The 26,878-nt window shown below is 46.5% G+C and overlaps 3 protein-coding genes and 2 non-coding genes across 6 annotated transcripts; 4 read left to right on the forward strand and 1 right to left on the reverse strand.

The window, feature by feature from the left end:
• Nucleotides 1–364: 364 nt before the first annotated feature.
• PSPH (phosphoserine phosphatase) lies at nt 365–10,405 on the reverse strand. Of its 2 annotated transcripts, XM_039389273.1 has the most exons (6): nt 10,077–10,405; nt 5,020–5,178; nt 4,043–4,177; nt 2,359–2,504; nt 1,476–1,624; nt 365–551 (listed from the first exon to the last, which is right to left on the reverse strand). In XM_039389273.1, the coding sequence occupies exons 2-6, from the start codon at nt 5,157–5,159 to the stop codon at nt 441–443; spliced, it is 681 nt and encodes a 226-aa protein (XP_039245207.1). In that variant the 5' UTR covers nt 5,160–5,178; nt 10,077–10,405; the 3' UTR covers nt 365–440. The 2 variants fall into 2 exon arrangements, with proteins under 2 accessions (XP_039245207.1, XP_027581771.1); XM_027725970.2 differs by lacking the exon at nt 10,077–10,405 and having other exon boundaries at nt 5,020–5,269.
• A 3,906-nt stretch (nt 10,406–14,311) lies between these two features.
• Nucleotides 14,312–21,132, forward strand: CCT6A (chaperonin containing TCP1 subunit 6A). Its single transcript, XM_027725874.2, has 14 exons — nt 14,312–14,479; nt 14,768–14,831; nt 15,812–15,946; nt 16,552–16,725; nt 16,821–16,924; nt 17,582–17,692; nt 18,188–18,347; nt 18,576–18,658; nt 19,066–19,162; nt 19,448–19,595; nt 19,873–20,006; nt 20,118–20,220; nt 20,533–20,605; nt 20,778–21,132. Exons 1-14 carry the CDS (start codon nt 14,346–14,348, stop codon nt 20,848–20,850), a joined length of 1,593 nt encoding a protein of 530 aa, XP_027581675.1. The 5' UTR covers nt 14,312–14,345; the 3' UTR covers nt 20,851–21,132.
• On the forward strand, nt 16,295–16,426 carry LOC113990510. The gene has a single exon (XR_003541643.1). It is a non-coding gene; the product is annotated as a small nucleolar RNA SNORA22 (small nucleolar RNA).
• LOC113990508 lies at nt 17,312–17,445 on the forward strand. The gene has a single exon (XR_003541642.1). It is a non-coding gene; the product is annotated as a small nucleolar RNA SNORA15 (small nucleolar RNA).
• Nucleotides 21,133–21,910: 778 nt separating the features above from the next.
• SUMF2 (sulfatase modifying factor 2) lies at nt 21,911–26,403 on the forward strand. The gene is made up of 9 exons (XM_027725876.2): nt 21,911–21,970; nt 22,243–22,399; nt 23,574–23,688; nt 24,198–24,242; nt 24,460–24,610; nt 24,952–25,007; nt 25,419–25,503; nt 25,659–25,824; nt 26,177–26,403. The coding sequence occupies exons 2-9, from the start codon at nt 22,263–22,265 to the stop codon at nt 26,280–26,282; spliced, it is 861 nt and encodes a 286-aa protein (XP_027581677.2). The 5' UTR covers nt 21,911–21,970; nt 22,243–22,262; the 3' UTR covers nt 26,283–26,403.
• The last annotated feature ends 475 nt before the right edge of the window (nt 26,404–26,878 follow it).

Below are 26,878 nucleotides of genomic sequence, written 5' to 3' on the forward strand. Positions count from 1 at the left end.
ATACTGTTCACCTTTTAGACTATATTACTTCTTGATTAGGCAAAGTTCTTGTTTGTGGTCCCCTTCTTTTGCCACCCAAAATAAGCAGATGTGTTAACTTCAGTGCTTCTGAAACAACAGATATGCAGAATTGACCAGGGGCCAATCCATTAAGGTATTTTTAACTTATTATTTTCTGCCTTTGGTCTTCACTTGTGAGTGAATAACCAACTGATTTCTTCCAGCATGGGAAAGACATATTAAAAAATCTTGCCATTTTCATTACAACATATTTGAGTTGAATGGTGCCATTTGCCACACGAGTTTCAGGCCAAAGAATGAAGGTACCCAACACCCAGAATCATTAAAAACTCCAGCACACAACTTTGCAAACAAATAAATGTTTAATTTCATTGTATAATGGATTTACAGGTGTTAAATAGATTAATTTACTGTATAATTTATCGCTCTTCCAGTTCTTTTAGCAACTCATCAAAGTGAGTAATGTACCATTTTGCTTTCTCCTTTACTTGCTTTCTGATTACATTTCCTCCAAATCCAATGAAACAATCCTGGAAAAACACAAAGAACAGGCACACTGATTATTCCAGGCCCATGGAAGGAATGGAGCTTCTCAGCTGTTGAGTTTGCTTTTAGGATTGGATTTTAAAAGTATGTCATTCCCCCCTCACCTCTTCCCCTGTTTCACTTTGCATGTTCACCTTTCAGATTTATTAACAAGGACTTCATTAACAATTAATTCTGCAGCACTTTGTTAATTGGAGTTTTATTCCAATAGGAGAGTTGTCTCAGTGCCCTGTAGATTCAAGATTGTTCAGAACTGAGATTTTGCTGAAAATCTGATGTAATTGTGATGCAATTCTATTCAAGAACGAGTAAACGTTGGAACATGCATGAGCATCCCACAATTATCCCTCTTCTGTTTATCTTACCTCTGTTTACCCCATTTGATAGATACCAAAAGCAAACATTAACCCTGTCTTCAATCATTAACCCGGAGCAATCATCATTTCTACATCTCAGAAAACCACCTGCAGTGAAAGTGCAGGGTTTAAAATTTCCACTGCCGCTTTTTTGCCTGGAGCTGGGAAGCATTAAGCAAATACTGAGCTGCTTTGGTCACTCATGTTGAACAGTGAGGGACCAGCTGCCCCTCAGCATGGGTGAGAAAGGATAAAGATGTTAAAGGGGAGATGGAATTAAGATCATTTATAAAAGTTGTCTTTCTATTAATTTCTTTTATTATTTCACCCCGTCAGAGCTGATGTCTGCAAAGATTTCCTCACTGTGCAGTGAGATGAACCCTCTTGCTAGGTCATATCAGGTAAATGTGCACCAGATCTGTGCCAGACCTTCACACTCAGCACCTTTAATCAGTCCCTGAAGTCCTGTCAAGAATTAAAACCTCACTTTTCCATTTTTGGTTTTGTTTTTTTTTTCCCCCCAAAGGAATTTAGAATTTCTGTGATACTTACAGCAGGGGGGCAGGCTTCCATGTCTGTAGCTCCATCTCCAATCATAACTACTTTCTTAAAGTGGAACTGTTCTTTCAGGTGAGCAATAACCTTTCCTTTCCCCCCTGATTCAGCTGTTGGTTGTGTTTCATCAAATCCTGCGTATTCTCCTAGAACACGGTGGAAGGACAGGTTGGACATACAGCACATTTTCTTGTAAATGAAGAGAGATCTATGCCTGTGGTCTGTACTTCAGAAAACAGCAGTCTGTAAAGCTCACAGTATCAGCCTCCCCAAAAAATAAGTGGAAGGTAAGAGTGAAAACTGGGATTTTACCCATGTCTTCAGTGGGAATATTTTCGAAGGGATATTTTCAAAATAGAAACCCTGTGTGAGCAGTGCTACAAATCCATTCCCAGTCCCTCTGGTTCAGTCATTCTGGTGTAAACATTGCATAAGCAGCATCCAGGATGATGTATAAACAGTGTAGGAAACACTGAGTAAGGAACAACCTCACTAACTAGAGTTGTGCTTGGTTACACCAGCTCTGCTCCACAACCTCACACATGCCCCAAAGTCACTGAAAGGGAAGTTGTGAGAGCAGGTCAGTGTAATGAACTCTTTTAACTTGAAGGAGCAAGAAAAAACTAAACTCTGCTGTCAGCAACTGTAACATGTTTTACCTTTGGCACAGCTTGCCATTAAAAAGTCACTGCAGCTCTGTTTCATACCTGGACAATGACCTGAACTTGGTTTTGATAAAGTCTTGTAATTTTCCTAGTTGGAGTAAGCTGGATTGGTAACAATAAATAGGCTGGGCAGTGTCTGCAGCCCAATATCTGGCAGCTGGAGCCAAAAAAGTGGCATTAATTATCAGAGGAAAGAGACTTGGAGGGAATCTCACCGTTAAAGTAAAACTTCAACCTGTTGGCAAAGACGTTTGCTGTGGGAATGTTCAGCTGCAAGGCCACGTGTTCCACAATGCTCTGAAACCCCCCGGAGACCAAGAAGACCTGAACCCCCCGTTGGTGAAGTCTGCTCACCAGCTCCCTGAGAAGACAGAGCAGAAAGTTAAAATACAGCTTTCCTAGGCCTGCCCATGCTCTGTGTTATTCCAGTTCAGTTTGGATCTGTGCTGCTTTCCAGCTCCATCCATCTCTGCTGCCCAAAGCTTTTCCTCCTTTCCCTGGCAGTTTGTGCACACAAAAGGAAGTGCTGGGCAAAACCATCACATCTAGAGACAAACAGGTATTTACTTCCTTGAAAACAAGCACGCCCTAGAAATGTTTTCTTTACACTTTCATATTGGTCACATTAGTTCCCTTGAACAAACAAGAGCAGAGCCAGCTCAGACTTTTTTTCTGAAGTAAAACAATAGCAAGAGAATTAATCTGCAGAAAAAAGTAGGGAATGTGGGGGAGATAAAGCCACTGCTTCAGAATGCAAAAGTGGGATGAAAAGAGCAAAGTGCAAATGTTTTCTAACTCAGAGTTGGTTCCCCAGACATTGGACATGGATGCCATCTTTAGAAGAAGGCACCAGCTACAGAAAAGGAATAAAAAAAGAAGTCTGTAGACCCAGTTAGTGTCAGAGGGACACTTGAAGGCAGTTAAAAGTTTTAGGGATTTGGCTCTGGAAGCAGGAAGATCAGCCTGCAGCAGTGCTGAGCAGTAGAAGTGGTAGCAGTAACAGCAGAAAGGCTAAAGACTGAAAAGCAAAGTGGAGGCTCAAAGCAGCCTAAACAGAAAAGGAGGAAGAAAGGGAAGGACTGAAAAGGAGGAAGAAAAGGAAGGAATGAAAAGGAAAATCACATGATTCTAAACAAGGAAACAATGTTCTCTTTGTAGTTACATCTAGCTATGTCTTCTACAGAAAAAGCTGAGCATGTGCCTCATTTTAAGGAGAAAATACAAGCACAGAATCATCTAAGGCTCCTGTTATGTGCTAAAATACTTTAGAATACTTGGAATTATGGTTGAGTTTTGTAGTAAAGAATTTATTCTCAGCTGTTTGAAACTATTTGAATAGGAGAAAAGAACCTAAACCTTTTCTGTTTATATAGTTAAAACTCATTCCAAGCCTAAAAATGAATGAATACACATATATATGTCTATTTGCTAAATGAGGTTTTTAATACTTTTTAGGGACTTCAGGACAGAATGGGTAGCTCTGAGCAATGAATCCCCTGAGTCAGAAGTATGGCTGCACAGAGGAGTGTAAGAGGTAATAGAGTTGTGGAATAAACCAGCCAGTAGTTCATACTGGGTATTAAATCTCCTTCCCGTTCCATCACCCATGAAATACCAGATGTGATTGGACAGATTATTTTGCATGCCCATTTAATCCTCAAGCCAGGATTTGAGCTTGCCAGCCAAAGTGCCAGCTAATATTTATTTTCTTTTTACATGGGTGCTTAACCACTTGACATGGACTCAGCTCCTGATACAAGCTTTGTACACAAGCAGCTTGGAGATGGAGCAGGAAGGCAATCCAGACCAGCTCTGTGTTCTTACAGCTTCAGTGATGGCGCAGGATTTTGTTTATTTACGCCAAAATCAATTTCAAAATAAGCTGAAATTCTTTCTTACCTTATTCCTGGCGTGAGCTGAGGTGGGTTGTCAGATATTAATTTCTGCACTTGTTCGTAGGAGGGCCGTATGAGACCGAGTCGTGCTGTCAGAGCTGCTTTGAATGTCACAGTGCCACCCATGGCCCTGCGGGTCCTGAATTGGGATCCAAAGAAACCAAATCAGTGACACTTAACAAGTTGAGGCTTCTCCCAAGAAGATTTAGTTAACAAAGGGTGATGAGGAAACACATAAGTGGTTATAGTTGTAGGTTATACTGAACCTGTGTGGTAAAGGAGGAGGTTGGTACACTGGTAGCATGCACTGGTAGGAGATCTCCATGGGTTGGAAAACCAGTGAGGCAAAGGAAAACAAATTCATTCTCTCTCTGAGTGCCATGGGACCAGTGTTCCTGACCTGCACCTCAGGTGCCCTTCTCTGAACTTAACTTTTGCCACAATCTTCAATGGAAACATCAGCCTCAGAGAAGGGTTAGGAGAGTTGTCCTCTCTCCTCCACCTCATAATAAGGTTTGCTATTTCATAATAAGGTTTACTAGTGCTTAGCCAAGTTCAAGGATGAGGGCTGATCTTAGCCAATCAAAATTTACATTACAGAATTTATATCAGTATATAAACCGATGTATATGTAGAATGCGTATCAGTTTTGTTGGGTGGCTTCACAATTCCAAAACAAGCTCCTTCACCACGCACTAATTCCACTTACTATTCCCAAAATCCTTTTTAAACTGTAATAACCTGTGACAGAGCTGAGCAAATCCCCGCTGTAAATTCCCCGCCGCGGATTGACCTTGTCCACGCTTACATTTCATGAATTTCCGCGGGCCGAGCCCCAGCCACTCTCACGCCAAACCCCAGCCATACTCACACCAAACCCCAGCCATACTCACACCAAACCCCAGCCATACTCACACCAAACCCCAGCCATACTCACGCCAAACCCCAGCCATACTCACGCCAAACCCCAGCCATACTCACATCTCCGCCACGGCGTCGCCCACGCCGCAGAACTTGGCGAGCTCGTCGATCCCCTCCTCCCTGATGACGGTGCTGTCCACGTCGAAGCACACGGCGTCGGCGCTGCGGAAGATCTCCTTCATCTCCATGAGGGACGCCATCCTTTTGGGAGCCTTCTTACTGTGAGGGGACAAGATGTAGTCTTTCTCAGAGTGGCAGTAGTGCACTGTTTCCTGAGCCATTGGTGCTGCTGTCCTGGCTCGTGCGAGAAGGGCCGAGCACAGCCTGGTCGCCAGCTTTTATGGCAGGGGGAGCGGTGGTGGGGGTCTGGCTCAGCTGCTGATTTGCTCCCCGCTGTTGCTGCCTGCTGATGGGCAACTTGCATTACAGGTGGGCCGTGGAGCCTTGGGCAGCTGCTGATTTGCTCTCTGCTGGCTCGGCCCCTTGATGTTCCCTTGGGGTTCAAGGTTGTGATACTTGGCATCTGCTGAACCACCGGGCTGCCAGCGGCTGTGTGGGACTTGCAGTTCTCTGTTTCATCTTGCCCCTGCCACTCAGATGGGTCTTGATTTCTCACCTGACCCATCCGTATCAGATTGGTTGCTGCAGGACACTCAGCCCTCAAGGATTTGTTTAATTGTGGTAGACATAGCTATCCTAAATCTGTCAGTGAGTGGTTGTCACTAAATCATGAAGGTTTAGATCCTTTTCTGTGTCCTGATTAATACAAACTAAATATTTCCATCATCTGTGAATGCATAAAAGACTGGGATATTAGCATTGGGGATTAGTCTTATAAAATCCATTAAAGTCTTGGGCTTTGAGAACTTCACTCAACCCATTAAGACATCACATTTTCCATAACAATGCCCTGATAAAAGTTTATTTTCTTCTCTTTTATATCTGTCCACCTAAATATGTTGAGCACTTCTGCAGATCAGGAGCTCGAGGAGTTAAGTATCTTCTTACTCTTCCCTACTCATCTTGTGCTTCATCCTTTTGTAATTAATTCACTGTGGACTTTACTATTTACTAATCTGTACATTTAGACACAAACAACAGCTTCCTATCTATATCACTTCCCAGCTTTTTGTAAAAGGTTTTGTTTGCTTCTTCCTTCTAATCTCTCTCAGGACATGTCTTGTATAATTGATCTGGGTAGCAGGTTCTCTCTTTTTCTGGGATGGGGAAAAACACCATAAAACAGCATGTTCTAAAGAATTATGGATGTCTTTATATACCTTCATCTCTCACTAAGGTAATTTAATGTTCTATATATCATGTGAATTTTGAAGTTGAAGGGTTTTATATACACAAATTCCCATTTATTTTTTTGCCCTTTTTTTACAAACTTTGCACGCCCAGACACAAAAGACACCCAGTGAAGATGGAGAAGATGATCACTGTGTGCCTTGCTGTGGAAAAGTACAGGAGCTGACAGGCACTGATGTCCCTCACTGCCAGACAGGAGTAATCCAGGGATCACCCATGGTAAGCACCAGTGCTGTCTCCTGAGGTGACTTTATGTGCTCACCAGGAGATCACAGCTAAATAGTTAATGCTCAAAGCAGGAACAGGAACCTTTGGGTTTATTTCCGTGAGAAGTAACCACGTGGCAAATATTGGGATACAAAAGCCTTTATGAGAAATTACCATAATCACTAAAAACTTGTGGAACACACACACATCCCTTTTATCTGTTCCTGTGTATCAAATACAAGAGAATACTCCAGTCCTTTGTTGAAAGGTGAAAGCTTATATAAATAAAGTCACCCAGTCTAAGAGGTGAAACCTCCTGTGAACAGCCAAGAGCTGTGTTTGTAAGAGAGGATCTGTTTGACAAACAGGTAGATGTGAAGTAGCAAGAAACAGAGAGAGCAAGGGATATGAAAGGCAAAGGCAGCCATGAAACAGGACTTTCTGTGAGGGCTGTTCTGCTATCCTTGTTTTGCTGTGAACACACTTCTGCAGGAACCCAAGCGGGTTCATGGCATTTGCACAAGGCCAAGAAGGTGACACAGTAGCTTCTTCAGTGCTCACCTGCATCCCAGGTGTGAGTGAGAAGGGCAGAGCAGGTACCACCCAGCCCACACTTCCCTCCTGTGCACTTGGATGAGGTGTGGGAAGGCAGGACAGAGCCTGGGCTCAACCTCCCCAGTGTGCCAGAGAACGAGGGGGAGTGGGGGCACAGCAAAGAGGAGATATTCCAGAAAAGGGCTTTTACAGACCGTCCCTGGGAAAGGCAGAGACAAGGACTGAACTGCAGTTTGGCAGGTGCATGGACACACTGTAAAACTCTGCTCTAGCCTTTGAATCGTGACTACAGAATTATTTCCTGCAGACCACATTTTTTTTTTAATCTTTTCTATAAAAACTGCACTGGACATATAAGAAATACAGTCATATGCCATCAGCACAGCACATAAAAGAACCCTCTCTCTCTTTAGTGGCCACTTCCCTCTGACAGAGACCAGTCCTGAGGTCATACTTGGCAGTGGATGAACAGGTGGCACGTGAATTCCATGTTTACTTTGCATTAGCCTTGACTTGACATCGTTTGTGTTTGCAGTGAAATATTGTGATTTTCCAAGCAGCAGGGCTTTGATTTTAGGTCAGGCATCGCTGTGGCGTGACATGGGCGTCACGGTGTTCCAGCACTGATCCCTTATTATGCAAAACCATCCTGTATTGCCTCATGCTCACCTGGGGCTGCACTGCAACTCTGCCACATCGTGATGCAATGTCAGGACACTGCACTGTGACGTGGTTTCTTGGTGAGAACCTGGGATATATCTCTGCATACACGTCTTCAAAATTTTAATTTCTCTCAGGAAAACGTTGTCGCCATAAACACACATTAGGAGCAGGAAGGAAGAGACGTTAACTTTTCCTTCTCTCTGATATCCACATTTCCCACAATCCTTTCCCTTCTGGGTGTTCCTCACAATGATGAGACCAATGCTGTGATGGACTTTGCACTTTGATGGACAAATAAAGCAGTTAGAGAAAGAATTATGGTTACCACTTGTAGAGCCATGGTTGGATTAACCCTGTCCTCTCTTTATTCCATGCAATAATAACTCTTCCAAAACAGTCTCAGACTGTGGTTTCTATTGCCTAAAAGTGACAAGTTGGAAGGGAAGAATTGGGATTGGAAATGCAGAAATCACCAGTAGTTCATCAGGGCAAAAAGAATTGAAGCTGGACAAATCTCTAACAAATCTCTGTGTAAGGGAACACCAATGTTTTATTCCAGACTGGTGCAGGCCTCTGCAGTTGGCAGAGATTAATTACTCTGAAATACAGGGCATCTGATTGCTTAAATATGTCAATACTTTATTGAGACAGTAAGAAAAAAGAAATTCTCACAGTGAGTTCTGTCTCCATATGAAAAACACGGGTAGAGAATCTCTGATCTTGCTGCCAGTGAATTTCAGATTGGTAATTTATTCCTAGCCTATTATTTGCATGCTGGTAAAGCATCCAAGCAGCAAACATTTCAACAGGTCTCATAAAATATTGAGGGGAAAAGCTGGAAACAAGAATATGGGGACGAGAAGAAACAACTGACAAAGAACTGACTAGAGAAGACATAAGAGCAACAGAGGGAGGGAGGTTTGGTGAAACTTGAGATAAAGATGGAGAAAAAGGAATTCACAGGGGAAAAGCAGAATTCCCATGAGATCTCCTTGCCTCCAGACTACGAAGTACTGGGAAAAAAAAAAAAAAAGGCATTTTCACAAGAAATAATTCTCTTTCATAATGAGTCATAATGCAGAGTCACAGAAGCAAACATGGGAATTATGCAAGACCACATGTCAAAGGAAAACAACTGAAATCGTCTCTGTTTGCTGTCCCTTCAAGGAAGGGCACTTGCCTCACTGAGAAAAACTGAGACATCCTCAGTACCTACATGTAATGTAAATGGAAGGAGAAAGTGGTGCTCAGAACTGCAGGTGTTTGGGGCTGGAATATTTCAATGAGATCTTGACAAGATCTCAAAATCCTCGTTGTGACTAAACCTCACTTGTTATCATTTCAGCTTTCACAAGTGCTGCCACACTCCTACTTTGCATTTTGTTCACACTTATTGCTGTGAAAGAATAAAGATTAAGTGAATCTTAATGAAATATTACCCAGCACTCAGGAATATCCTTGTTTGCAAACAATCCCTGGTGTTTCTGATCCACTTTCCCGTTTAACATGGGAAATGTTAACATGCAGTGCCATCAACAGAAGTTCAACCACATTAAACTGTTTCTGTTGCATTGAAGGGAAACTGCATCTTAGAATAAGGGATTTGGAGAAAATAGTTCTTGAAACTTTTTTGGGGACCTTTTCTGACTACAGGAGTGGTTCTGCTTCTAAGAACATTCCCAGGAGTCTTTCCATGGTATTAGTTTAAACAAACCATTTAATTCTCATTGTTTCTAGTCTTGTGTCTGTAAAATAGGAATAATATAATGACGGCTTTTCTGTGCTGAGGTGATTCTCAGAATTAACAACAAGCTTTAGAGAAAAAGTGATACATTTAAGCAGATTAGTTTTATTTAAGCAAATCATGGCTGTTATATCCCTGCAAGTTTTAAAAGTTCAACCCATCCACCCATAACTGTGAGTTGCAGTGGTTTTCAGGGTGAGAATATAAAGATTCAGTCCTTAACCTGCTGTTTGCTGTTCAGTTTGTAAAGGCAGTGATACAAACCTGTGTGCAGTCCAAGGGATGTGCTGTTTGTAGCTGTGCCCTATTATCTGAACAGCAGTGCCTCACAGTGAACTCACTGAAGCACCTTGTGAAAAGTAGTTGAAAAGGGGCAGCAGGAACCTGATGGATGTTGACAGACACCTCCCAGCTCTCCAATCCCCTCTCGCCTGTCCTGACAAAATGATGGTGCTCCCCCCCTGCACGATTGCATCATTCATTCATGCTGCTGTTATAAAACAGGCACCACGCTGCTGCTGTGCCCCGCGGGGCACGGCCCCGGCACAGGACACCCTTCGTTCCCTATGCTAGAAAAAATACGGTGTTACAGAGCTGAGAACCAAACGAACCGAGAGAAAAGATCCCAGTGACTTACGGTATTGAACTGGCCGTGGCTGCCGCTGCTGCTGCTGCAAACAAACCTCTTGGCTTGCACAGGACAAGAAGGGATCAGCCGAGACCTTCAGTCGCACAAACACTCGGCACGGGCTGCGCTGGACGGGAGCCGCATTTTGTAAATCACGCTCCGATAACGTGCTGAGTAAGCCAGCCCGGGTGGTTTGTTTGAAATGGTTGCACACATGTAACCAGAGAAGTCCAGCTGTTCGCTGACAGGGAAAGGAGGAGAGGTGTAACCTTCCTACGTCGGGGGAGGAGCCGCCGGGCCCGGCTTGGGTAGGCACGGCTTGGCCAGACCCCAGCACGATGGGGAGCTCGCTCACCCCTCATCCTGTGCCATGGGCGTGGACAACCAGAGGGGTCTGAGCACAGGGATGAGCCCGAGGAGCGGCTCCGACAGGCAGCAGTCAGGAATTTCTCTTGGCATGAAATCAGAGGCAAAGCAGGGACACTGTTCTCTTTGGCTGAGGGAGAGATGAAAGGGTTGCGAGCTGATTCGGTGCTGCCTTTTGGCTTAAGCATCACTGTGCAAAGTTCCACAAATCAAATCAAAACTCATCAAAAGCTACGGAGCAAAACGAAAACTTCGGCGTATAACAAGGCTCTGTTTTGTGTCCCCAAATGCAGTGTTGTCAAAAGCAATGGGAAAACTGCAGAACCTGCCTGTGCTCGTGTTTGGGATCCCACAGAAGAGCTTCCCTCTGACACTGCTGTGGGTATTGGTGAGGAAACAGGAGAGTGCCAACCCACAAGCTGTTCGAGGTCAAGAAAGCCGAATTTAGCTGATGTAGCTACTTTTGTTCACTTGTGATAAGAGTCCTGTGACTGCTGCCCATCTTGACAGTCTGTTCTGCACCACTGGATGCACCAGTCACATTCCATGCATGACCTCGTTTGCCATCCAGGCAGTATTGCCCCTCCAAACTACACGTACTAATTAAAATCAATCACCTTGTGTGCCTCTCCTCACATGTTTTCCTTTATATTTCTTTCAGAAGTTCTCAGTACACGACCATTTGGGGACAGGAGCATCTGTCAGTAACTTGTGGTGTCAGGAAAAAATGGGACCAAGCCCCTTTGCTGCAAAATTCACCAGTGACACCAATCACCCTTCAGTCTGGTCCTGTTTGTCAGCTTTATCGTGGCAGGACAGTATGTTGTTTAAAGCAGATTTAGAAATCATTTCTGTGAATGAGGTTAAAGGAAAACAGATCTTGATAAAGATAAAAGGAAATGGCTTTTACTGAGCATCTCAGAGGGGTTTTTGGCCAAGATAAGCAGTGCATGGCTTAACTAAGAGAATTGCTGCTGAATATTTCATGAAGGATATTCCCTTTATTTGGATTAGTTTAACAGACGTGTTGGTTTTAATTCAGTTAAATATTTTGATTCTAATCTGGTGTAATCCATTGAATTCAAAGGACAATTTGAATCTAATAAGCATTTGCCCTGTATTTTTACTAGATATTAAAACCAAATACACAGAACAATTCAACAACTGCAGCTCAGACTAAAAAAGGAAGAAAAGCTTGTCCTGATGGCTGAAAAATGCTGCAAAATGGGCATTTAATGTGAAAATGCACATGAGAAATAGCTATCCTCAGGCATGTGATCCAGCAAAGAAACACAGAGAGCTCTGCTTGGAAGCTTTAGGAGGATGTTCAGGAGTGAAAAGCACAGGTTGTGGATGTGTGACTGCTGATAAAAGCACAGCACCCAACTCTTGTACATGACTTTTACAGAACCTCTCCGGTCGTACAAAAAAGCAGAGACCACCTGCATAAAGGATTAGAATGTCTTTGAAAACACCTTCTTCTTTTTCCCCATTAAAAACATCTAAAATTCCAACTAAATTTTTCCTGCAGTAATAATTCCCCTCACAAACCTGAACCTGCCTGGGGAATGGCCACATCCCTGCCAGCAGCCCCATGGCACAGGTGCTTAGGATGGATAATTCCTGCCTTTCCACAGGCATCAGCAAGGAAAACATAAAATATAACAAGCCTGCTAGTATGGGTTTGACAAGGCTGCCCTCTGCTGAGAACAGCCCTGAGAGGAACAGGCAGAAAAATGACAAACCAGAGAAGCAAGAACAGCAAAATATTTCTGTGTTACCTGTGGGCTACAGAATCGAGGGCAGAGCTGGGGATCCAAGTGTTTTACCTGGACATTGCATCCAGGCACCTCAGATATTCCCACTGCACCCTCTCGGAGCTGGGTTGGATATTTTGTTTTATTATGGATTCAGCAGGCCAGCAGCATCCCAATGAAGACAAAACTTCAACAGAGTTCCAGAGCCAATAACGGAATGCCAAGTGAGATTTCCTGCATTTTGCAATGTTTAATGTTTATTTCTAATGATTGCAACAACAGAAGAGAAAGCCCAGCCACTCTACTAGAGTCAGCATTAAAATATTTCACAAGACATGCGCACTGCTCAGCTAAACAAAAGGGATCCAAACCTGTGTTGACTGATGTTCAAACACCAACTCCACCTAAAACTTTTAAAAACCAGCACCCCAAGGATATGAGCAGCTCCAGGGATATTAGTCCCTTCCAGAGCTGCCAAGTCAGACGGACAGGCCACGCATGGGAGTCCTCCTGTCCTGCACAACATGGCACTTTGCCTGGAAACTGAGATCCTCACCCAAAGCAAGTGCCACAGCCAACAGCCAAACCCAGCGAGGCTGCCCTGACACTTGACACTGCTTCCATCAAGCTCCCCCAAAACTCCTGTGCAACAAAACTGGACCCAGCAGCAGGCTCAGACTTTATTCCTGGAAGTGGCATGAAAACATGTTTGGCTCGTTGCATCACTGCCCGGTGGGTTGCCAAGGCCCAGTGTCCAGGGCTGCATCCAGAGCTCCCTGCTGCAAAAAGTGGGATGGAGTGGGGGAGATTTCATAGAGTCACAGAATGGTTTAGGTTGGAAGAGACCTTAAAGACCATCCAGTTCCAACCTCCTGCCCTGGGCAGGGACACCTTCCACTATCACAGGTTGCTCCAAGCCCTGTCCAACCTGGCCTTGGACACTTCCAGGCATGGGGCAGCCACAGCTTCTCTGGGCAGCGTCACACCTGGTGGGTGAGAGCTGGGGAAGGGTCTTTGTCTTCTCCGTACCAAATACTGACAAAATCCTGGCCTGGGGGCAGTTGTCCCTGTTTGATGTGGTTCAGCACCCTCTGGAGCACCTGGAACACCAGGAACCACCTGGATGTCCCTGACACTCTGCAGCCAGGACAGGATTATTCTGGGGCCAGACATCTTCTTTATGCAATACTTGAAATCACAGGAGGGTTGTGTCACATCTGATGTTGGCAGGTGCTCCAATGGGTGTTTGGGGTTACAAGCCCAGATGGGGCAATGGGGTCTCCAAACCTGGTGCAATCTGTACCCACAGGGGTGGGAGGAACCATGGCAGGAGCTTCTTCTCAGGCTCCTCCCTGGGGAAACTCAATTGTGCTCCATTTCATAGCCCGAAAACACAAATATTTCAGTGTCTCAAGGTGTGAGCCCTGACAGGCCACGTAGAGTAAACCCTTCAGCACCCATCAAGGTTGCCTGGACAGTATTTCTGTTTTTCTTCCGCAGGGAAACCTCTGGCCTTGGGAAGGATCATCCCAATCCTTGGAACCCCTGTGAGGGGTTCAGGCCAGAAATGCCCTGGGTACAGGGGTTGTGCTGGGGCCTGTACAGGCTCTGGTGCCCCACACAGCAGCTTCTGTGTTATGAGAAGACGAGTTTTAATCAACCTCAACCTTGCATTTTAACCATTCTGATTATTAATCCGATCAGCTTAACTATTAATTCCACCGGTCTAATGTTAAATCGCTGGGTTCAATTATTTATTCCCACAGCTCTGCAAGGCTGCTGGGGGTGTCTGTGGCATGAGAGGGCGGGTTAAGAACCGCATGACCCAGACCTTTCAGACACCCTGACACAGTGACCGCCCGCTCTTCATGGCCCCGTCTCCTCAGCGGCGGCGCGGGGGCGGGGCCAGACGGAGCGACAGCCGCCACAGCCAATAGGAACGCGGCCGGCGCTCCGGCGAGCCAATGAGCGCCGCGCCTGCGCCCACTCCGCCCCGCGCCCTCCCGTGGCGGGCGGAGCGACAGGTGCCGCAGCCAATAGAAATGCGCCTGGTGCAGCGGAGGGCCAATGAGCGCGCCCGGAGACTTCTAGAAGGGGCGGGGTTTGCTCGTGCCTGTCCTGCCCCGCCCGCGCGGCGCAGAGCGGAGCGGGGAACATGGCGGTGAAGGCGCTCAATCCCAAGGCAGAGGTGGCCCGCGCCCAGGCCGCGCTGGCCGTGAACATCAGCGCGGCCCGAGGGCTGCAGGACGTGCTGAGGACCAACCTGGGCCCCAAGGGCACCATGAAGATGTGAGGGAGCCCTCCCGCCGCGGGCGGGGTTGGGGGGTGGGGGGGTCGCACGGGCTGAGGGGAGGCGTGAGGGGAGAGGCTCGGGAGGCTCGGGAGGCTCGGGAGGGCCGAGACGTGCGGAGGGGAACAAAGGGATGGATGAATGGATGGATGGATGTGTGGATGGATGGGTGAACGGATGGGTGAACGGATGGGTGGATGGATGGGTGGGGCGGGAGCCGTGCGGGCCCTGGCCGCGCACGTGTGTCAGGGCCGAGGCGGCGCTCACCCTGCGGGTCCCCCACGCAGGCTCGTGTCGGGCTCCGGAGACATCAAGCTGACCAAAGATGGCAACGTGCTGCTGCAGGAAATGGTGAGCTGCTGCTGAGCCTCGCCGGGGAGGGGATTTAGGGAGGCAGGAGCCTGCTGGTAGTGCCAGTGAGTACCTGTGGCTGAGGGGGGACCACGTCCACCACTGTGGTGTTTGCCCCTGTGAGCAACTGAGAGCAAAATGTCCCTTGGGAGGAAGGGAAAGAACTAAAATGAGTTCTTTCATGCTAGAGGTAGTACTGTAAGGAAAACAATGATAAAAAGCTAAACGGCACCATAAATAGTCCCATTGGGTTTTATCTCACTGTAGTACAGTTACTAAGCACCGAGCTTTTCAAATGTGGATACTGTTGTAGGTTTGTGGGCTTCTAATCTGTTAAAATACCCTTCAGTCAGCCTCTGGTAATGCCAAGTGATGTGTGTGTGCCTTACATCAAAAGACTGACTTCTCGAAGTGAGCTGAAGTCCTGTGGTGGCTGTGGAGAGTGGACAGACAGGCACGGTGCTCGTGGCTCCAGCACCAAATGTGCTGCTCAGCAGAGGAACTGCAAAGAGACAAACTCATTGAATGTTCTTTGGTTCCATAACAAGGAGTAAAATAACCAACCAAAGAAGTAGCAAGTACATACCAAACAAATTAGGGTGTGTACAGCACTGATGATGCAGAGATTGCTAAATTAGCTCTAAACGTGGTGGATTTAGTGCCAGCAGCAGCTTGGATGTGATGGTGGTGCATCCTTTCTCTGTCAAGCTCACAGTGAGCTGAGGACTAGTTTGGCTCTGAGCACTCAATATTTTGTGTACAGATGCATAATCTAAAGGGGGAAATAGTGTTACAAAGGGTAAATTCCATCAACTTACAGCTGTTGCTGTTAAATGACGTTGTTAGTTGAAACATGTTGAATTGACATAAACCATTAAAACATCACCAAGTCTTTAAATACTTTCTTTAGCTGATCTCAGATTGTTGCTTTGTGTACCAGTGCAGTGAGACTTCCTGCTCAGCTTCTTATTTTTGTCTAGCAAATCCAACACCCCACGGCCTCCTTGATAGCGAAAGTAGCAACAGCACAAGATGACATCACCGGAGATGGCACCACCTCAAATGTCCTGATCATTGGGGAGCTCCTAAAGCAGGCAGATCTCTATATTTCTGAGGTGTGTATGCAGTGTTTCTGTTGTAGGTGGGCGAGTTAAAAGCTTCACTGAGACCCTGCAGCTTGTTTTGTTTAATGTTTAATACAAAGTGAAACATAAATGGATATTTCTGCTTAAAGAGAGTGCATCACAGGAGTTGTAAAAAGGGAAAAAGCTGGAGAGGATGACTTAAGGCTTGTTCAAAATCAAATCCACTTATTGTGGATACTGTAACTTTTAATAAGGTTTTTATCTGATACCTTCTGTTACTTTGTTTTATCTGTGTTAAAACACTTCTTGGTGTTAAAAAGGAGATCCTCCCCGAGGGCAGGTCTTTTGGGTATTATAAGTTATGAGTAGACATTCATATTGCACAGTGAACACCCAAGTGTGCTTTGTAGTTCCCTTGGTTTCAGTTCTGTGCTAGAACAATCTGTACTTTTCCTCTGCATTGAAAGGATTTGCATTCCTTTTATATGTATTCAGAAGGACAGAACACCTTATCTTTGCAGCATGCACATTCCCTGTGTTTTACATTACGTGGAATATTGAAACCACAGGCTCTATTTCTGTAAAAGTACCATTTTGTCTTCAGCTGTCTAGTGATTTCTCTTCCCTTGCATTAGGGTTTGCACCCTAGAATAGTAGCAGAAGGATTTGAGATCGCAAAGGAAAAAGCACTTGAAGTTTTGGAGCAGGTCAAAGTGACCAAGGAGATGGACAGGGAGACCCTCATAGATGTTGCCAGAACATCCCTCCGTACCAAAGTTCATGCTGAGCTTGCTGACATCCTGACAGAGGTGAGTGCAGGGGTCTCCTCTGCCTCTTTGTGTGAAGAGCTCCAGGGATGTTAAAGTGCTGGGATTGTTACCATTTCACCCCCCTTCTGTTCCAGGCTGTCGTAGATTCTGTTTTGACAGTCAGAAAACCAGATGAGCCCATTGACCTCTACATGGTGGAAATCATGGAGATGAAGCACAAATCAGAGACTGACACAACGTGAGTCAGGAGTATCCTTGAGCTTCCCTGAGGTTTGAGTGATCTGTGGGGTTTTGGTTTCTTTTTAGGAGAACTTGGGCTACTGCTGGAAAAATTACTAGGGAAGGGCTGAAAGAAAGGCAGAAATAGAGATTTCAGCCATAAATAATTTGGCAGCAGAAGTTCATCAGTCACTGAACTTCATTCCCTGATAAATTTTTTAATAGCAAAGATCAACACTGGCTTAAGCTTTTACACAACAGAAAGACTTTTTCCCTTAGTAATTGCATCTGTGGCTTGGTTATTCCTTAGATTTGTATCTGTTAAATGCAAAACAGCATTTGATAAATGGAAACTGCTTTTTGGTAATTAGGTGGATATTCCATAGGCTTTGTATTTACCTCAGTGGCATGGCTGAATTCTGCACTAGCTTTCCTCAGTAGCTAATGCAGTCAGACACCATGCCAGAGTAAATTCCTTTTTCACTCTGCTTGGTGTGCTTTTCCTATGGGAATGGGCATGCCCTTGGAAGGGGAATACATAATCCTTGTTTACTCCCAACACAACTTCGTGTTGGGCCAGTTGCTCTGGCAGTTCTCTCACTAGCCTGCACTTCCATGGAATTCATATCTTCCTACACATCCATTGACACACAAAATGGTTTTTTTAATCTTCCAGGCTGATCAGGGGGCTGGTTCTGGATCATGGTGCTCGCCATCCTGACATGAGGAAAAGGGTGGAAGATGCTTATATTCTTACCTGCAATGTGTCTCTGGAGTATGAGAAAACGTGAGTACACAGCAGCGAGGTGAGGAGCAGAAAGTGCTCATGTCTTAATGACTCTTCATTAACTTGTGCTTAAATCCCAACCAAAAGGACTGCACAGGTGTGGAAGGTGAAAGGGAAGAGGTGATGCCCCTTCTGCAGCCCTTTGGGAAAGGGAAAGCTGGGGGATGAAATAATGTCTGTGAGAGGCTGAGCTTTGTAGTGGTTTTTATTTTGTTTCATTGAGGAAAGGCTGAAAGTGTTTCCTTTCTTGGGCATAATTGGATATTCTACAGCAAACACTTCAGAGTTCTCTTAGTTTCAGGTGTCTGCCTTATTTCTTGTAGTGGAAAAGCTCTGAACTAAAGAGCAGGAAGAGCAGTTTGGGTTGAGGGGGGTCTTGTTTGTTTTGATTTGAGGTCTTCAGAACGTTGCTGAAAAGATCAGCCCTCATGCTTGTTTCTACAGCAGAGAGGATAGTTTTCTTACTACTTTAGTGGTTTGTTTTTTCTCCTTCAGAGAGGTGAGCTCTGGATTCTTCTATAAAAGTGCTGAAGAGAGGGAGAAGTTGGTGAAAGCAGAACGAAAGTTCATTGAAGACAGAGTGAACAAAATCATAGACTTGAAAAGGAAAGTCTGTGGCGATTCAGATAAAGGATTTGTTTTGATCAACCAGAAGGTGAGATGAAGGGTGTAACTAAAAATTGATTTCTTGGCCACCATGTGCTGTTTGACTCACTTGGTACAGAAATAGCTGAATTTAGGCTGGTACTTGTGAATTTGTGTGTACAGTTCCTACTTGAAATACTCTGTGAGCCCTGAGGAAGAAATTACTCGTTAGTGTCAGACTGAGAGAGGGTGTTTTTAGCTTTTTCTTTATCCTGATGGTCACTTCCTTCATTTCCAGGGAATCGACCCATTTTCCTTGGATGCACTTGCAAAAGAAGGGATCGTTGCTTTGCGGAGAGCTAAAAGGAGGAACATGGAAAGGTCAGTTCCTGGGGAGAGGAGAGGGTAAAATAACCTCCTCTTCCAAACTGGGACAGTGAGTCAAGTCTGGCTTAAATCCAACGTCAAGAACTCGAACTAAAAAGTCCTCTTCAATCTGTCCAGCTCCTCCTGGTGTAACTCAGGGTAGTTTGTACACACTGTAGGTGTGTACAAAGGTCAGTTCAGCACACTGAGGGATGGGGGAGTTTGAGCTCTCAGTATGCTTCAAATGTAAAAGAGACTTAATTCTACAAACTTATTTTTGTGAAGAGCTCTCTGATGAACAGAAGCAAACTGTTCCAGGCCTAGGAAGTGTGTTGTGCATGCTAAAATACTGCCCTTATGTTAGTGACTTCAGGTTTTACTGACCACAAAGCAAGTGCTGAGCTGTGTGTGTTCTGTGCCAGGCTGACCCTGGCGTGTGGTGGCACTGCCATGAACTCCGTGGAGGATCTCACTCCTGACTGCCTGGGGCACGCAGGGCTTGTCTATGAGTACACACTGGTGAGTACAACCAAGAGCTGTGCTGGGGTATTGAATTAAAGGCTGGTGGCATTTCACATCCCTGGAAACGTCTGCCTGGGTATTTGCTCTGGTCATAGTGTATTTTCTTGGGGTTGTCTGTAAAACTGAAAAAAAAAAAAGAGAAAAAAAGATCCTGCTGGTTCTCACCACTTCTCGAAGTGCTGGTAGTGCAGAACTGAACCTGAACACATCCAGTTTTTTTATTCAGTGCACAAATGGATAAAGCGAGTGCCTGACAGGGATGCACAACCCTGTTTCTCGCAGGGTGAAGAGAAATACACCTTCATTGAGAAGTGTGAGAACCCGCGCTCCGTGACCCTGCTGATCAGGGGCCCCAACAAGCACACGCTCACCCAGATCAAGGACGCCGTGAGGGACGGGCTGCGGGCCGTGAAAAACGCCATCGAGGACGGTGAGGCTGCTCTGGTAGGGATGTGAAGGGTCTCCCGTGGAATCTCACTGCAGAATTAGGGAATTCTGTATCACCCTCCTTGGTACCCCTGCAGTCAGAGCCCAAACCGAGTGTTACAGCTCTGCCACCTTGTCGTTTACAACTGTGTAATTACTCACCTGCTCAGGTACGAGCTGTCTTTTTAAGAATGAAGGAAGAGATCAAAGTGCACTGAAAATGAACTGTTTGAATGAGAGTAGGTGCTTGCTTTGGTTTGATATTAAGCTTTCCCTTGCAGGGTGTGTGGTTCCAGGAGCAGGGGCACTGGAGGTGGCAGTAGCTAATGCTCTTGTTAAGCATAAACCCAGCGTGAAAGGAAGAGCCCAGCTTGGAGTTCAGGCTTTTGCTGATGCTCTGCTCATCATTCCTAAGGTAAAGAAGTTCCTGAATAAACTGACATTAAAGCACATGCAGACCCATTGCTTTTCCTGCTGGAGGGCTCTTTAATTAACAACATGAAGTGATGAGTCTGTTCTGTCCCAGGTTCTCGCTCAGAACTCCGGGTACGATCCCCAGGAGACCTTAGTGAAGGTTCAGACGGAGCACGTGGAGTCAGGGCAGCTCACTGGGGTGGATCTGAACACTGGTAAGGACTTCCTGAACAATGGGGTGATGCTCTAGTAAAGAACCCATCTTGGCTCAGCTCTGAAGAACAAAGTTGCTCTGAATGCAGAAAGTTTTACCCATTTCCATTAAAAGCTACACAAAAGCCTTGGCAGGTGTCCTGTTGCTGCAGTTGGGTGTGTTGTACTGCAGTGCATTCTGATTTAAGGGTTTGTAGTGAAGATAAAACACGGGGTAACACTGTGTTGGAGGTACTGAGTGATACCAGATGTCAGCAGAAAGTCTCACTTTGTTGTGTGAACTGTATTTAAAGATTGTTTCACTTCTGTTGTAGGGGAGCCAATGGTGGCTGCAGCAGCTGGAATCTGGGATAATTACAATGTCAAAAAGCAGCTGCTCCATTCATGGTAAGGGTTACAGGATTTCCACTTGAAACAGCAATGGCTGATCATTTAAATGATAATGTGGAACTGGGATATCCCAGACAGAGGAAGCTGCCTAGAAACACAAAAATAAACCTGAGTCTTCTTGAACTATGTCAACATGGCAATTCTAACAGTATTTATTTACTGCTTCTAGCACGGTGATTGCCAGCAACATTCTCCTGGTGGATGAAATCATGCGAGCTGGGATGTCCTCTCTGAAAGGCTGAGTTGGATCTGCTGGTGGGACGGTGGCACCTCCAGCTGTGCCCCATGGAATGTCTCCAAGGAATCCCCCTGATGGCCATATCCTTGGCCCTGGTGGATTCCCAGCAATGGAAGTCACTCTGCCATAAGGGGCAGCCCCTTTGGTAAACACGGCCACTCAAAATATTATCAACTTAATCAAAGATTTGGCTCTAAAAATGAGTTATTTATTTTTGATTTCACTGAAGTGTATGGCTGCAGTTGCTTTCATTTTTACCCAATAAACTGTTCTGTTCTGTGCTTTATGTGTGTTGGTTCTTTCAAACTTCACCTCCTCCTAACATTCTGCTTCCTGCCTTCCCAGCAGTGATGGGCTGCATTCCTGATTCCTGCTCTTGGGAGTGCTGTCAAACTACTGCTCAAGGGTCTGCTGTGGGAATAGGGTGGGATCAGACCTGGGATTAAGACAATCACTTAATAGTTTTGTACTTGCTTATGAATCAAACTGAGTTCACTTACTGGAGAATGGGTTGAAGTGGGTGGGTTGAAGTGGGTGGAAGGAAGGACCTGTCCAAGGTTGTCACCCTTGTCACAACAGAGGAGTGAATTTTTAACAATGATACTGATGCATTAATGTATTTATGGATGGGTGCTAGAGCAGGTCTAGGCAGAGCTGCAGTTTCAGATCGGGATTATGGGAGGGGAACAGGCCCCTGCCCTCCTAAATGATTCTCCCTAATCCCAATGCTGCTTTGTGTTAACAGACAGGACTCTCCTTCCTCACTCACGTGGCTGCTGAATGACCATAAAAGAAACCTTAAAAATCAATAACCCACCACAAAAAAACCCTCAAACACCAAAAGAAGCCCCCCTTGCATGCCTGGGTGGAGGGGTTTGCGGGTGGTCCCGGTGCCAGAAGGCGAAACGCATTTTAACCTTTGTGTTTGTAGTTGCTGGAGAAGGAAATGCCCCTTTTCTTACAGAACGGGCCATCCACGTGGGGCAGGGCCCGGAAGCGCTTCCCGAGCCCGCAGCACCTCCGGGTCGGATCCCCCGGGATGGCCGGGACGGCGGGGCCGGTCCTGCTCCGGGTCCTGCTCCTGGTCCTGCTCCTGGTCCTGCTGTGCTGCGGGGCTGAGCGCGGTGAGAGCCGAGACCCCGCGCAGCCAACCCTGCCCTCCACCGAGCTCCCTGCCCGTCCTCCCCCGCGAGGGGAGCCCCTCCCTGCCCGACAAACACTGAAAACGGGGCTTGGAACGTTTTAAACCTTGTAACCGAACCCCCCGGACCTGTAGAAGCGCCGCTGGCAGTCGCTGCTGCAGCGCACCCCCCTCCAGCACGAACATCCTGGGATGTTCCCGCAGGAGCTGCGCTTGAAAATTGAACTTCTCGTGCCGAATCTCTTCCCCTTTCAGCTCCCGGAAAGGATGAAGGCATGGTGCAGCTGCCCGGAGGGACGTTCCAGATGGGATCCAGCTCCCTGGAGAGGAGGGGCGAGGAGGGGCCCGTCCGGGAGGTGACAGTGAAGCCGTTCGCTGTCGACAAACACCCCGTCACCAACAGGGATTTCAGGTGAGAGCGAAGGCGCTGCCGGGCGAGCCCTCGGTGCCTCGGGTGGCTGAGGGGAGGGCGCTGCTCTGGGTGTGGGTGCCGGGTCGTTTGGGGCTGGTGCCTGCGGTCTGAAAGCCAACGCTTGGGTGCTCCCAAAAATGTGTCTGTCAGTAATAAATAACCCTACGAGTGCAGGCCAAAGCATCTTACCGGTGTACCTTGCAAACATCCTTCATTTTTTTATCCTTTCCTCCTCTTTATTTCTGCTTGTTCCCTTCTCTTCCTCTTCCTTCTCTTCTCCTCATCCCCCTCCCCCTTTTTCCTCTTATTCTCCTCTTTAGCCTCTTCTTTTTCCTCTCCTCTTCTTCCTTCTCTTCTTCTTCTCCTCCTTTTCTCTTCATTTTCTTCCTTTTCTCCTGCTTCTCTTCTTTCCCCCCTTCCCTTCTTCCTTTTGTCCTCCTGCTCCTCTACTTCTCTGCTACTCCTCTTCCAAACACAGGTATTTTTTTTTCTGTGTGCCTCTTTTTTACTAATAGGGCCGTTCTACTTCAGGTTTCAGGTTCCTGTAGGTTCAACTCCCATTTGTAAATACCAGACCACTCCATGAATTTTATCAAAGCCCTTGTACGGAGCACTAATAAATGCACAGGGGGAAATGCCTTTGCTTGCCTGGCTGAGCCCTTGTTGGTTAAAAACACTTCCTTGCACCAGAAACTGCCCAGTAATGGCAATTATTGCAACTTAGGCAACGGGGAAACAAATGGTGTAGAAGCAGAGTGAGATTATTCAGTAGTATGTGACATTTTTTTGCATTTTGGGGGCATTTACAAAGCAGCTGCAGGTTTTATTGGCTTTTAAGGGATTTAGAATCTCTGCAATTGTTACATGTTATGGAAGACCTGAGTTCAGGGTGAGTTTACCTGTACAGGTAACATTTAAACGATCAGATCTGTGAACAGATGCATACTGAATGGTTTTATCTGTTAGATCTATATGGTTTTTCTGTTAAATCTATATCAATCCATATGGAACTGTGCTGGGGAGGAGCCAGGACTCTCTGGAGCAGGGGGGTGTCTGTGGGGCATGTACCTTTTGCCTTGCTCTGAACTTGCTGCATGCACACATTGCTGTATTTGGTGGGGCAGCACTTGAAGATTTCTTACCCAGAAGCCTGAGCATGTTGTATTTATGCCAGGGAGTTTGTTAGAGAAAAGAAATACAAAACAGAAGCAGAAGCGTTTGGCTGGAGCTTTGTCTTTGAGGATTTCGTGTCCGAAGAGCTGAAAAAAAAAGTCACCCAAAAACTGGAGGTAAATCTAAACCCCCCGGGGATGAGTTTCAGTGATGATGGGTTTGCTTTTCCACTGAGGAGCAGGTGCCTCTCAGTGCAGGGCCTGAGTGTTCTCAGGGGTTTTTCTTTAGTCTGGGGTGGTTTTGCTTTTGAACCTGAGAGGGTTTTGAACCCCAGGCTGAGCTGGGGTTGATTCCTGGTGCTCCTCTGTTCACATCCTCTGTGAGCGCTGTCAGAGCTGCTCCAGGGAGCTGTGACAGAGCAAAGCACGTCTCAAAGTACTTCAATAATCAAACTTTGAACAGAAAAACTAAACCAGCACGAGCCTCTTGATCTATTTTCACTCTTAAAATCAGATGCCTCTGCTCTGTGGGAAAGCACCATCCCAATGCCTGTGATAACCCAGCTCAAACTGCGGCTTTGACCCATTTCCAGACTAACACCCGCTGCTGTGGGACGGTGTCAGGGGGTGTCACCAGTTCAGGTGTCACCAGTTCACCTTTAATCTGGTGGTGTTTCTTTCCCCAGTCGGCCCCGTGGTGGCTGCCCATCGAAAAGGCTTTTTGGCGACAGGTGAGTGAAAAACCTGCTGTGGTGGATCCTCTCCGTGCTGGGAGCTCGTGTGTGTGTCAGCGTGTGCCGAACCTCAGCGACCGAAAATGGGGGGGGGGGGGGGGAAATAGCAACTCTGCTGCATTTTCCATCCCTTCACCTCCTCCACCCCCCAGTCCCTTTCTAATTGAAAATTTGATACAATCATTTCCAATCTGCTTGCTGCAATTCTTCCCAGCCCTCAGGCCCTGGCTCCAGCATAAAGGACAGGCTGGATTACCCGGTGCTGCACGTGAGCTGGAACGATGCACAGGCTTTCTGTGCCTGGAAAGGGAAGAGGCTCCTGACGGAGGAGGAGTGGGAATTTGCTGCCAGGGGAGGACTGGAGCGTATGTACCACAAGCTCTGACCCTTTTCCAAACCAAGGCATCGAGTAGTGTTAGTTCCATCAGATCCAAACCTCCATCCTGGGGTGTTTTCATAGGTTAACTGGGGGGAGAAAAGGGACGGGGAGGAGGTAAACCACTTCTTTTGGCCTGGGAGTCTAATAATAATAACAATAAGTAAATAATTAAGATGTTGCTGATTCCCATCTCTCCTCGCTTCCTTGGCAGTGTCTGTAGGGATTAGACCCACAAGCCCTGTTCATATAATTATAAAACCAATCATAAAAGCCTGGTTAAAAACTGGAGTGACACAGGAGTAACAGGTGTCTTTTCCTCCTTGGCAGAAAGGCTGTATCCCTGGGGAAACAAGTTCCAGCCAAACCGTACAAATCTGTGGCAGGTGAGATCCTAAAAATCATCCCACCTGCACTGAGCTCTCCTGAGGGTGGTGGTTAACTCAACCACTGCACTGGCTGCTGGTGCTGGGGAGCACTGGGGACTTAACTGCAGAGTACTGAAACTCAGCTCCTGGTGGGTTGTCCAAAATACCTTTAGAGAGAGCAGGGTCACCCCAGCTTCCCTGGGAAACCAGGATTTCAGTGCTTCTTAAAATTCATACATAAATTTGTTTGAAAAAGGGGGTTGTCTTGGGAGAACCTTAGGTGGTTGATCTCCTTTGGCCAGAAATGCTGCGTAAATTTGCAACAGAATGTTATTTGCCTAATTTAAGTGCGACACAGCGCCGTGAAAAGCAAGATTTTATGTTGTTTCTGTGGTGGTTCTTTGCTTGGAGTGATGTCTGTTCCCCCAGGGCGATTTCCCGCGGGTGGACACGGCTGAGGACGGTTATCACGGCGTCTCACCAGTGACAGCGTTCCCCCCTCAGAACAGCTATGGTACATCCTCCTCCTGCTCTGGGGGATCTGCTTCCTAAATTAACACTTGTTATAAAATGGTTTGAATGTTGTGCCCCCTCTCACACCCCAAAGTGCTTTTGCAGCCCTCACAAACGTGCTCTTGTAATCCTGACACAAAACCATCCCCGTCTCAGGGCTCTACGACCTGCTGGGAAACACCTGGGAGTGGACGGCGTCGGAGTTCCTGGCTCCGGGAAGGCCATCCAGGCAGGGGGCTCAGCACATGCAGGTCCTGAGAGGGGCCTCTTGGATCGACACTGCAGATGGGTCTGCAAACCACAGAGCTCGTGTTACCACCAGGTAGGTCTGGGCAAGGCCCAGGTGCTGCCTTGCAGGGATTTCCTCTGGCCTGGTTTTATTTGGAATGGAGGTTTGTTTTGAAAGATAATTATTTGTTCCTACTCAGGTTTTCTTTTGAGAAGCAGTTGGGAGAACACACTACAAATACTGCTAAAACTTTCCTGCTATAAATCCAGCCCAAACTGCTTCTCAAACCATGAGTGTTTTCCATCGGGTATTTAGAATTAAATGCTTTTCTTGAAGTTATTCAAGGGAAATGGAAGATGTTTCTAGTCTGTTACAGCAGGTCACATTAAATGATCTAAGTGTTAACTAGGAAGGGTTAATTTGGGGTTTCTTTTTCACTGTTGAGAATGGGGAACACACCAGACTCGGCCTCTGACAACCTCAGCTTCCGCTGCGCTGCCGACATCCCGCCTGTCACAGCCTGGAAAAGCCAGACCAAACCCGAGCTCTGAGGGGTCACTTGGGAAGACCTGAGGCATTTTCTCCTGTGGAGATGATCAGTAACCCCCAGCTGTCAATTCCATTAAACCCTGATGGTTTTAAAAAATTAAAAATAAATACTTTCAGCTATAACTCCTTTGGGCACTGGGATGTCTGGGCGGGAGCAGCGACCGGGAACGGCAGGCAGGGGGGTTTGTCTTTAGTATCCATTTGGTGTGGTAGATATTCCAGCTCTCCTTTTGGTGTCCTTTTTAAAGAAGCAGAGGGGGGTGTATGTGTGTGGGACCAGGCAAGAGCTTCTCTGACCTCCAGCCCCACACCCACAGCCCCCCTGTGGGGTGTGTGGGGCTGCCATGAGAGGCAGCTGGGGGGGAAGTGATGGGAGCACATCCCTGGAATGGAGATTCCTTCATATATCAGTCTCCATCCCCTCGGGAAGTCCCAGCTTCAACCACCTGCTGAGCCTTCCCAGAAATAAAAAGAGGCACCTTTACTGACCCTTGAGCAGTGACAAAATAATGTGTTTGCTGGTTTCTAAGTGCACAGGTGTCACAAACCAGTGACCCACCTCTCCCAGGTGTTACAACCAGCACAAAGGCTACAAACT

Source organism: Pipra filicauda, unplaced genomic scaffold, assembly GCF_003945595.2.
Source record: "Pipra filicauda isolate LSUMZ 115617 unplaced genomic scaffold, ASM394559v2 scaffold71_size5581439_pilon, whole genome shotgun sequence".
NCBI lineage: Eukaryota > Metazoa > Chordata > Aves > Passeriformes > Pipridae > Pipra > Pipra filicauda.